The sequence below is a fragment of the Colius striatus genome, chromosome 18 (genome assembly GCF_028858725.1).
Source record: "Colius striatus isolate bColStr4 chromosome 18, bColStr4.1.hap1, whole genome shotgun sequence".
NCBI classification, from domain to species: Eukaryota; Metazoa; Chordata; class Aves; order Coliiformes; family Coliidae; genus Colius; species Colius striatus.
Window position 1 is genome coordinate 3,702,651 of NC_084776.1, and position 12,407 is coordinate 3,715,057.

At 38.3% G+C, this 12,407-nt stretch overlaps 1 protein-coding gene across 1 annotated transcript in view; it reads left to right on the forward strand.

Moving 5' to 3' along the window:
• PITPNC1 (phosphatidylinositol transfer protein cytoplasmic 1) overlaps positions 1-12,407 on the forward strand; it is a 79,620-nt gene that overhangs the window by 37,514 nt on the left and 29,699 nt on the right. Inside the window, exons 2-4 of the mRNA XM_062010484.1 lie at positions 1,161-1,309; positions 4,529-4,617; positions 5,052-5,059. Coding sequence (XP_061866468.1) covers positions 1,161-1,309; positions 4,529-4,617; positions 5,052-5,059 — 246 coding nt within the window. The remainder of the gene's footprint in view (positions 1-1,160; positions 1,310-4,528; positions 4,618-5,051; positions 5,060-12,407) is intronic.

Below are 12,407 nucleotides of genomic sequence, written 5' to 3' on the forward strand. Positions count from 1 at the left end.
TGGAATGTAAGAACTTCCATAGAGAACCCTCCATGAGCCTATTCCTTCGTGTTTTGTTAGTAAGACTGTCTTGTTGGCAGTTGTTAATAAGCTCTGTGATGGTTTGGAGGTTTTTTTCCCAGCTAATTGCTCTTCTGATTTGGGCTTTTTAAAATATGTGATAAGATTGTTGTTTATAATATGTAATAACCACAAGAATCTCTGAGTTTTCTGAGGTCAGACTGTCACTATGCTTTTGTTTGCGAATGCTGAGCTAGTACTTGGCAGCTTGTGCAGTAGCTCAGCCATTCTCTAAATTAACAGGTTGTTCTTTGTATTTGAAGTGATTGATGTGTTTGAAGTGATTAGCATGTATATGCCTAAATAAATTACTGTGGGGGTGAGAGGAATCCAAATGGAGAAAACTCAATGGGTCCAAATACAGTTTATTGTAAGAACATTCAAGGATGTGGAAAGGACTTCAGTGAGAATAAAATGTCAGACCACAAAATATATGCGAAAGTACAATTTTACTCTCAAATCTTTGCTAATGAAAGTTCAAGGATTTTTGTTATATTTCTCTGGAGGCAAAAGCCTTGAAGTAGATGCAGCCATACTGTGAAAGAAAAAATCTCTTGCCAGTAAAACAATTTATTTTCCCGTGATAGCAACATTGGGTCAACCTCCTGGGTTTTGCCTTCCTAAGTAACTCGAGAGCCTATAGAAAAGATTTGTTTTAAGTGTTTAGTTTCATTTTAATGCATTTGAAAGCTCCTATTTCTGTGAATCAACAATAATTATCCTGAATCTTTTTTGCAAGGCTTCCTTATTTGCATTGTGTTGACATGACAGGAAAATCTTGTGTTCTTGCCTGTGTAGCACGTGGAAGCAGCAGATTGTTTAATTATTCTTAAATATGTAGAGTCTAAAAATAAAGAACTGGCCTGATTCTTTACATCTGTATGCACATGGGTTTTGTTATTTTTTTCCACAAGTGACACCTTGATAAGATAATGGGAGGACCCTAACTCAGAAGTTTAAAATGAAACTGCAAAAACCCTGTTTTTCGCCCTTGAACTACCTTTTATTTGCAGATACCACTATATCATTGTATGACATTGGCTTTTGAATACATGTCTGTTACTTACAGCTAATACATTGTTCTTGCTTTTGCTTTGCAGTACAGAATTGGTCAGCTGTACATGATAAGCAAGCATAGCCATGAGCAGAGTGATCGAGGTGAAGGTGTGGAAGTGGTACAGAATGAACCCTATGAAGATCCAAACCATGGCAATGGTCAGCTAACAGAAAAACGAGTCTATCTCAACAGGCAAGTGCAATAAAAATGTTTCTCTCAGGATGGGCTGCAGTAAAAATCTGCAAGGAATTCTCCCTCCAGGCAGTAGCCTTTCTGTTTCATGTAGAACGTGTTCCCATGAATACGTGCCACTTCCCGGTAGCCACAGGGAGAAGGAAGATGTGATAGGTCAGTGGCTTGAAATAGAGGGATTAGCTGTCATTGCTTCTAGAGTATCTCTTCCAAAAGAATTACAACTTAGAAGTTAAGGATGTACTGAAAATCAGAACTTGTTTGCCATTCTGTTTTCAAATAATGGGAGGAGGGAGGAAGCCAAAAATCAAAAAAACCCCAAAACAACAAACACCCCCTCCAAAAAAGCAACACCAAACCTCTAAAATGGTTTAAGGGTTTCTTAGCTGATAGTAATATCACATCTTGTTTTTGGTGACAAGAGATTTGCCTCAACAAAGTTAATTGACATTATGAATGACTATTAGACTTGTACAGTAATGACCTTCTGTACCAAAATAATAGGCTTGTAGACATGATGGAAAAAATTCCTTTTGTTTCCCTGAAGTTCTGTCATTTCTTAAAGTGAAATATGTGTCTCTTTCTGCAGTGAAATGATACAGCTGAGGATCAATGCCTCCACACTCACAGGCCAGAGATGGTTTTATATATATATATGTATTTGTGTCCTATGAAATATATTGCTCAATCTGTTCCCAATTTTACTACTGCTGATCTAATTGAATATCACTGCTTTTCTGAAGTTCTTTTATTCCCCTGGGCCTGTTTCGTTTTATTAAACTTACTCTCTGCAGCATTTTGTACCAGGCGTAGAAACACTATAACTTTTGCTTCTACATTGCAAGTTATTCCTCCACTGCAAACCTGACATATCTAACCTTAACTTGGACTAAATTGAATCACCAGTAATGTTGCAAACACACACACACACACACACAGACACACACACACACACACACACAGACAAAAGAGTCCAATAATATATATCTTGCCAACATTTAATATTAGTGGGACTGTAACTGTTCTCTCACAGGCTAGATACAGGACTTGGGAAAAATAAATGTGTTCCTGTTGTACAGCTCCCAGAATTTGTGGGTTTTTTAATGTTTCTGGATATTTCTTTTCTTCATATTAAAGAGATATGTCTTTAAGCACAGAAGAGCATGTTCAGAATTACCACTTTAGGGTAATTCAGAATAACTGCAAAGACTATGTCCTAGAGGACATGTACAAGACATACTTAGAGACCATATGGTTTCTGATAGTGCAGGCAATGGAACAAAGGATTTCTTACCCAGAGGCAGGTACAAACATTGACAAAAGAAGGTCTGTGTGCCTATGACGGCTTTGGAAGTGTACCTAAAACTATGGTGGATGATTGAAGTCAGGCTCATTGAGTTTCATGATAATCTGATTTGGGTGTCACAATACCACCAGGTATTGCTGAACTATTAAAGCTTTGTGGAAAGGATCAGCAGGTTTTCAGACAACTATGGATTTTGCTGGCCAGGATCTCTCTGGAAGACTTCACTCAAGGAGAAGTGCTGCAACAGGAGACGTGCTGAAAACCCTTCTGCCTGCCTTCCTTGAGGAACAAGACTTCTTACACCAACACAGTTCTCTGCCTCATCTTTTCTTCTTCAGTATTGTTTACTGTATCTTCTCTCCAGTTGGAGCACTGTTATCAGAAGCTGAATGTCTGCATCCTCTCACATTTATTATTTAGGCATCAGAGTAAGATTTAGCAGGGATAAGGGAGAGAGCAGAGTGATAGTCATAAAAAGATGCTGACAGAGGCTGACAAAATAAACAAAAGATCTGATTCAGTGAAGTCTATTATGCAGTGTGTAAAATGCTGCTTAAAAGACTATGCACAAGAAAGGTTTATGTGAAGAAAAGAATCTGGTTTTGAGCAATGTGTCAAAGAGCAAAAGTCAATGCACTTGACTTTAAGTCTTTGTGTAATGTGCTACCGTCTGCATTTTGCCTCTGGACAAATACAATATTTATGTGTAGCTAGATTATGATTAAATAAGCCTTAATGATTCAAACTCTGTATTTTCTTTTAAAAAAGTCCTATTACAGTCAGTCAGTTTACTTTCTGCACACAGTTATCCAAACATAGCTACGTTTCCACTTGGAAAACTGAGTGCTGAAAGCACCTACTTGTAGTTGAGCAGAGATTCACTCAGGCTGAGTGATGGCCACTTGACCAGACTAATGCAATTGTAAACTGAGTCAAAAGTACAGTGGTCCCCAAAGGTCTGCTTTCCTGTGAGTGACTAGCACTGCATCTTTCTTCCTGGCAGCTTCAGTGATTATAGTTGATGCCATTAACAGCTCAAAAGATGAATTGGCATGAACTTGCATTTTAGAAATGTATGTTTGTTCACCATTTCTTTGGTGTCCTATGTGACCAGAGTTCTGGAAATGAGAGACCCAAGATCCATGGTAAAGAAAATGCTTCCACTCTTCCATAGTATTATTTAGTTACCCTTTAACAATCTTCCCATCTCTTGCATTTCTTATTCTACTGGTGTTGTACAACCACACTACTAAATTCTCTTGGCAGATTGAGCTCAGTTTGATTAATTCTCTTCTTCACTTTTGTGATTTACTTTTCCCATTAGCAAAATGGGACTAATGCTACCTACCAGCCTCACAGAGGTGTTTTGAGTGACATGTTAATTTTATTATTAAAGCTTCCCACTCAGGAGTTGGTGTCAGCAGGCTGGGAAGCTGCAAGCTAGGTGAGTTGAGCATAAGGGTTTGTGTGTTGATGGAAAATCTCCAAGAAGAAATAATGAATTTGGGATAGAAGAGGACTGAAATTAGTTATTTCCTCATGACCTCTTGTTCGAGAGTGCCTCCCTGTGGTTAAGGATACCGTGACACAGTCCCACCCTGCCGAGTTTGTCCATGACCAAAGAGTTGACGCTAGAAATTCCTGAAAGTTGCAGCCTCCATTTAAATCTGCTGAGAGGTGATTACACTGGCACCATATTGCTCATGAGAGGGGAATGGACTGACTCGATTTCAAATGTGCTTGTGGAGAAAGCTGAGACAGCAGAGTCACGAGATGAAAATACTGGTGTGGAGTCTAGGTGTTGCTCTGTCCTGTGAAACACCTCCCAAATTATGAGAGCACGTTTGGAACTATTTCTACAACACTCTTAAGTCATAACATATGATAATTGTATGTTTTCTTTTTGTTTCCAGCAAACTGCCTAGCTGGGCTAGAGCAGTTGTTCCCAAAATATTTTATGTGACAGAGAAGGCTTGGAATTATTATCCTTATACAATCACAGGTAAGGAATAAAGTAGAAATGATTTCTGGCTTGTACTTTTTGAATAGTTTAGTTTATCTTCAGAAGCTCCAGGTTGCATATTGAGCCACAAATACCACATTTCTTTAACAGCTCCCATTAAACTATATATTTTTCCATCTTATATTGACTGATGTCAGGAAAAAAAGATTATAGGCTATAGATAAGTAAAAACTAGGGTGTGATATCTTTGCAGTTTCTTCCTTGCAAAGAAAACATCAGATGCTGAGACTCTGTGCTGACTTGTACCCTGTATTGTCCCATAGAATTTAGTCAGCAGATTGTGTGACACAATATTTTTATTATTAATGTATGTTAACTGTAAGGATCTTGCATCATTGTTTTATTTCACATTTCTTTTTTTTTTTCTTTTCCCTCATCATTGTTTTTTTTACAAATGGACAATTGGAAATCAGAATACACAGTAAGTTTTTCTCCTTCTTTTTATTCTAAGAATAATCATGTGAAATATGGCAGTGGAATCCCAACCAATCTCCTCCTTACCATAATTAATACATAATTTATTCAAGAGTGGAACTATATTTTAGCTAATTGTTTCAGAAATTTAAGGTAAAAGTTTTTCTCTGGGTATCCTGTAACTTATTTATCCTTACTTATCCCTGTGGGGAAAGGCTATGGGACCTGGGCCTGTTTAGTCTGGAGAAGACTTAGGGGGGACCTCATTAATATTTACAAGTATATAAGTGGTGAATGTCAGGAGGTTGGGGCATCCCTTATTTCTATTGTATCTAGCAACAGGACAAGGAGTAATGGGATGAAGCTGGAACACAAAAAGTTCCATTTAAACATAGGAAAAAACTATTTTACAGTGAGGGTGAGGGAGCCCTGGCACAGGCTGCCCAGGGAGGGTGTGGAGGCTCCTTCCTTGGAGGTCTTCCAAGACCCGCCTGGACATGTTCCTGTGCAGCCTGATCTAGGTGAACCTGCTTCTGCAGGGAAGTTGGACTGGATGATCTCTAAAGGTCCCTTCCAACCCCCACCATTCTATGATTCTATGATACAGTCACTGACTGTAACAAAGAGAAGCTTCTATAAAACAAGACAAGGCTTTTAAGGTTCCAATTACTACATGGAGACATGAGAACAGATTTTATTTTATTTATTGTTTTATTAACTTATAAAATGCTCATCTCTGGTATAATATCTGGGAAACTGTACAATCTGTAGACAAAATTAAACATAATCTGGGCACAGTGCCCAGAAGAATTGGCTATTCCCTCTAGCAGACCTAAGGCAAAATACAGCATGTAAATCACGAGAGAAAATGGTTTACATGTGCTGGCCTCAATAATACAAGGTAAGTTTTCAGCAGCTTTTGGAAGATGAGGAGATGGAGTTCTGGGTGAAGGCACCTTTCAGAAACTCTTGCCTTGATATAGTTTGAACTTCTGACTGCAGATCAAACATAATCTACTTGTTTTTCTTAACTCTGCACAAAATGTTGGTGCAGAATTTTTTAAAGTCAGTAAAGCATATGAAGAGTAAAAATATTTTTATGTGATAAATGTGTAAGAGAAAAAATAAAGGGAATTAAAGGTTCCAATCTGAAAGCTAGAGATCTAGAGTTGAAACTGTGATTACCAGCTTTGAAAACCGAAGTACCAAACTGTTTCTCAATATGTGCTGTAGATACTTATAACATATTCTGCTTTGCTCTGTGTTTAAAATTAATGTGATTGTCAGAGGAAACTCAAATGCCTCATAATGGACAGTAGTAACAAGGGGACTGAGGGTTTACCATTTGATAACAGGTTTAGTCTTAGGCTGGGAAGATGCCATGTGCTGTGTTGCATTGATGTCTATTACTTACACTCTGTTGCTTTTTTTCTCCTTTCAACTGAAAGTCAAATTGAATTTTTTTATGTGTTTTTTTTTCTTTGACTAAAAGAGACAAGTAGGAATGATTAAAGGGGGGGGGAGTTGCAGACAGAAATATATATCTAAATTTGAAATGCAATACATTATCAAAACCAAACAGCAATGATGCACTCGTAGAATTTGAATCAGGAGGGAATCTTAATGACATGACACCTGGAATACACTCTGGGGAAGGTCTGCAGAAGGTACACAGCTACAGAGATATCCAAGAGCATCACCAAATATGATTGCAGGGTTGAAGAGACTTGTAAAGAAAAATGAAATCGGTCTACAAATATAGAAGGTAGGCAAAACAGTCACAAAGTGACAGTATAACTGCCTATGGGAGTTGGGGACTAATTACTCACCATGGTGCAAGGAAACAGAACTAGAAATATTGGGATGAGATGAAGGAAACTCTACTTCAGACAAAAATCTAAAACATGTTTTAATGGAGCTGATAGACTATGAAATTATCTTCAAGGGAAATAGAGAAAGTGCCTTTGCTTCAAACTGTTGAATCTAGAACAAAAATGTTAAATATACCACTGGGAATAATTCCTATCCTTGTCTGGAATATTTCTCTACAGTTTGATGTTCTATATTCATTAGAGAATTCTGAAAGAAAGAATAAACCCACAGACGTTGCCCAAAATATATGACAGATCGTTTGGAAACCCTTTTCTTAAAGGTACTAAAGGCTCTCCAAATGGTCTGTGGGACATCCTAAGAATTAAATTGAGCTTTATTTCAAGGAAAACTCAGTCTAAAGGAAGGCAAGCAATTGGATAAAGCATAATTTATCAAGTGCATACTGCTATGTAGTATACTCTCACCTTACTTGACTTCCTAAGTTCCACTCCAAATAAAGAGCAAAGACATTAAAGGCTCAGTAGTGTTATTTCAGTGTATGTTAGTGATTTGGAAGAGGATGTGAGCAACAGACTGAATCCTGCTGATAGTCTTAAGGTTTTCCAGTTATAAAATGTGAAAGCTGTTGAGAAATTGCATTCAAGCACATATCCTCACATTCAGAGATTCAGAATAATTTCATCAATCTGTTTTTCATATGGAATATTGAGGGTTTCATAAATAGGGCCTTCGTAAGTATCTGAAATTAGGACATCTTCTAAGAAAAATAGCATATTGTTCTCTGCAATGCTTGAAAACAGAAATGGAAATTAGAGTGTCAGGATGTTAGTACTCTATATCCTGAGTCCAGTTATGATGGCATCTGCTTTAAGGAAAGCTATTTGTTACACAGCAGACCTCTACATATGATAGCAAAGAGCAGGTCTACTATCAAGTCTCAACAACCACAGTAATAATTTGTAAAGCAAAGAACACACTTAAGAGAATGAGCTTAACAGAGCTGTTGCACAAGTGATGCTTTTGTGTCATGCAATGTGTGAAGTATTGTAATGTCAGGAGGGCACTTTAAAATGTACACTATGCCATTTGTGGAGGAGAGCCTCATTAAAACTGCAGTACAAAAGACTTCCCATCAGGAAGATGAGACATGGGTAATGTCCCAAGAAATGGTGCATCAAAGCTTGAGCTAATCCTGGCAAATTTCCTGCTGACATTGAGAGGGAGGAGGAAGCAGACAAAATACTTTCAAAGCTGAAGCCAAAGGAAGTCATCCACATTTGGGAGAACTTAGAGAATAAGATATTCCTATAAGGTTCAAACCCTTATATTAGTGGCCGGGTCATTAGTTAGGAATTGTGAGAGGCTCTGAAATTTGGAACAGGAGTTGCTTTGAGTTTGATCTTGTAATTATAAACCTGACAAGATGCCTTGCTAAAATAAATGTTTACTTATACATTTATTTAATATTGTGATTAGGTTGATGTTAAGTTCATAAATTTGGGGTATAGGTGGAATGGAACCATGTAGAAGTAACTCCAGCAGATTCAGCTCTATGAGCAATTACAGGACTCAGGTTCTGGTTAGTGCCTCCTGGCAAGTGACACATGCTGTTGGGGAATAGGTGTTGCTAACTCTTGGCTTTTAGAAAGAATTCGTTTGCTGGAGCCTTTTTCATGTGGAAGATGGAGGAAAGATGTCTTGAAGCTCCCAGCAAACCCTTTTGTCCCAGCTTATCACAGCATTTGCAAATACGTATCTTTAGTGTAAAATATTTATGCTCTTCTTAGATACGTGGACAAGAATGACTGAACTTTCAGGAGGCTTTCTTATTTTTCTTTCTGAGGTTGTCCAGCTAGATTAGCAATAATTAACTAGAAAACAAACCTGTCTCTATTGCAAACCAAATGAAAAAGAATTTGCATAGAACTAAGTTGCTTTACCTACATTAGGATATTGTTTGACAATAAATAGCATGGTGCAAAAATCCATTTGACCTGTTCAAGTGACAGTTGAGATTCTGTACAAAAAGAGAGGGGCCTCCAGCCAACAAATAGTCAAATCATGAATGTGTAGTGACTAAACCATGGTACAAAAATTCATGTGGTCCAAGTGCACTGAAACAGAGCCTAACAAAGTTTAGCCATCAAGTTGGGGTACAAAGAGGTTAGGAAAAATACAAATAGAGTTTAAGGAAACTCTTTCTGAGTTGGAAGGTGCAGTATAAATGTTTACCAGGGATCATTTCAAATAGTTTTGCTGTCTGATCTGAACAGCTTCAGTGTTGGTAGCAGTATTTTAATTCTGGGGCTGAAATTTGAAAACAGATGGATCATTTTTTTATACATAATTTATGAGCCATTGTTAATTTCACAAGTATATGTATATAAAGCAAAATAACACTAAAAATGGCATGTTTTACTCTCTGCAAGGAGGACGAGCATTCTTTTCAACCTGCCAGTGGCTCAAGTTAATTTAGTAATAGGATATAAATTCAGAATATTTATGAAAAAGCAGTTATGGAACAGAAAGCAGGAGACAATAATTCCTTTGGTGATGTACCACAGTAACAATTAATTCTTCTACATCAAATGGCTGAGGCTAATAAAATTATTTCATCTGGTATGTGGCAGAGCCCCAGAGTGATAGTTGCTAAATGTTCCATTATTGACCTGCTGGTTTCTGATTACTTTTTAGAACAGACGTGTTGTGTGCTTCACTTGATCGTCAGCTGCAAGTTTATTTGTGAAGTAAATTATCTGGAAGGAATGTTTTTGTAATTGTTATTTTTATCATGAGATGACTCGAGAAGGGAAGAGATAAGCACTGTGGAGAATCTGTAGAGATTTTTTCCCGTGTTCTCTTTGTCTGATGACCAGTGGTTGTAATTTGGATGTAACCCATCTCAGTGCACAAACTTTTCTCCATCTTGAGTACATGGACAGCCTGCATCAAAAAAGCAACAGAATCTGTATTGCAGGATTAGAGCCTAGTGCAGAGTCATTACCAAAATTCCTCTTCTCTCACCCTCCAGCTTGGAAGACAGACTAGCTGGTGATCCTACTCAGGCAAAACAAATATTTGCTTCCTTTAGAGATTCTAGCAAAAGGAAGGATCTCTGTAGTACTTAAAAGAAACTCTCTATTTTTAGAAGGCTGGAAACCTGTATTCTCATTTAATAGCTTAATCCCATTGAAACAGAGTTAACCAAAGTGCTTGGGAGAATTCCCTTTTTCCATCAGTGGCTTATAAAGCCATCTGAGCCCCTCTCTGATTCATGGCACTGTCATTTTCACTTCTGCACACTGTTTCTCGCTTCCGTTCTTCCTCAATAAACAGGTTAGTGCTCCCATGGATCAAAGAAGGAGATCCTAAGGGAGATCCTGCTGAGTTTCATAGTGCTTGGAAGCAACTTGTTAGTCGCCTGTTCCATCTTCATTGTATGTAATAGCAAACAAATAGTGGTTTTCGTTCTGAGCTTGTTTATGAGAGTTTAACTCTCTCCCTTATTTTCAAGACCTTTTTTTGTGCATTGTTCTTCCTCTTTCTGCTCAACAGCACTTTTTTTTGCTCTTCACCAACTTCCTGTGCTTATCTTGATTTCCAAATTCTCCTCCCTCTCACTGAGTCACATCTTCCACATTCTGCCCTTACCCTGCCCAGCCCTATCCGTCTATTCTCTTCCGCCTGGGTCACCCTGATTGACGCTTGTGTAGTGAGTAGCCTGTGTCCCACAGCAGCTCTGTGTGCTCCCATGCAGTGCTGTCAGGAGTATTCTGAAGGTAGTCAGTAACGTGGCTATTTTCCAAAAAAACCCTTTGAATATTCATTAAACAAACTGGTTTTATTCCTTCTATAAATGGCCAAAGGAATTATTGTCATTTGAAATATGCTGTAGAGGCATCATTTTATTCTCTTCACGTATCTTCTTGCATATAAACTGTAGAGACAACACCTTGTTTATCCATACCATGTGTGATTTTGATTTTTCTCCCACATTCAGCTCTCTCTGTTCTGTCTTTGACACTATCCAGAGGCATTGGGAATCTCCCATGTTACAGCCCTCCTCCCATTCCATCTGTCCTTCCCATTTGTAAATACCTGCTGCTGCTCTGGGGCTGGTGTGTGTTTATCTTCCCATTTTCCCTCCTTTTGCCCCATGCTGTGCTGGGCATTCCCTCCTGTTTCACCAGGTTGGGGACCTCCCACTGTCCCATAGTACCGACTTCCTCTTCAGCTATTGAAGCAGGGACTCTATTACTCTCTTCTAGGTTTTTAATCTTCAATGAAGAAATGCTGTTGTTACCCACTAACTACCAAAACAGTGCCCAAAACATTTGCGTTCAAAGCATATGATATCTAGAAGTTACCTTATTTAAATAAGCCTAATTTTGCTTGGCCAGTCTGACTTCATTGTAGCAGTTACCGTGCCTTTACCTCTGGGCTCCATGGACATTGCTCTGCAAAGGATCCAGTTCCACCTGTGTTACCAAAATAATGTCTATGTGACCGTATTAAAAAAGTCATCAATCTGAAAAGTAGTGTCAGATCAGAGAGAACATTTACATGTCTGCCCCTGCAGGGGATATGCTTCTGCTGCTTAAAAAAAGAAGGAAAAAAAAAAGTGGGATTAATTTTTACTGTACAAAAATAACTCCCAAGGATTGTGGATTAATATTCACAAGGAGCAGAAGTGCAATGATGAGGTCTCCAGCAATTCTTTGAACATCCTGCAGAAGGAAAGCAAATGGAAAACGAAACCAGATAAAATGATATTGTTAAAACAGCACTCACTCATACAAAGCAGGTTACAGAGAGCAAAGAAACCTTTCTCAGGTACCCTCTGTCCCACGTATTCCCAGGCAACCACAGTAATTCCTGCAGCCACTCCTGGTGTAATCACTGTGGAAAGGTTATTTTTGCAGTCCTCTCCAGAGAATGGCTGTAAACCACCATATGTGTTTGACTGTCTCTTTAAGATTTTGGCAAGTGTTTTGGCATACTTAGGTTCTACTCTGTTCTTCTAAGTGTTGCTTATTGCTATGGCAACACTAATCAATCATCGTGCTAAAAATAGGCCTTTCATTTTTCGAGAGGTTATCTGTAGTGAATTGAAAATGCAATTGCAGGCTGTGTTTTCCGTATGCTGCTTTCATTTCACTTTATTTTCATGTAGAAATACCAATGCTTAGGTGTGGTAATTACTGGTACAGACTCTGGTTATTTCCCTGGTTACTCTCTCGAGCCTTAAGCCTCTCCTGATTCTTGTAAAAGGTGTGCCAAACACAGTAGGTTTAATAAAAGAAACAAATAAAAGCCCCAGAATATTCTCCTTATTTGTTTTTGAGTCTCACAGGTGTGCTGGATTACAGCAGGTTTTTAAGGGGTTTGTAACACATCTAAAAAATCTGGAGCTGGCAATCAAAAAGATGCCTCCTTTGAGAGCTTTACACTAAGAAACCTTATCATCGAAGACACTGGGACTCTGAAGATTTTCTCCTGTTTCGTAGTATTTATGTCCAATT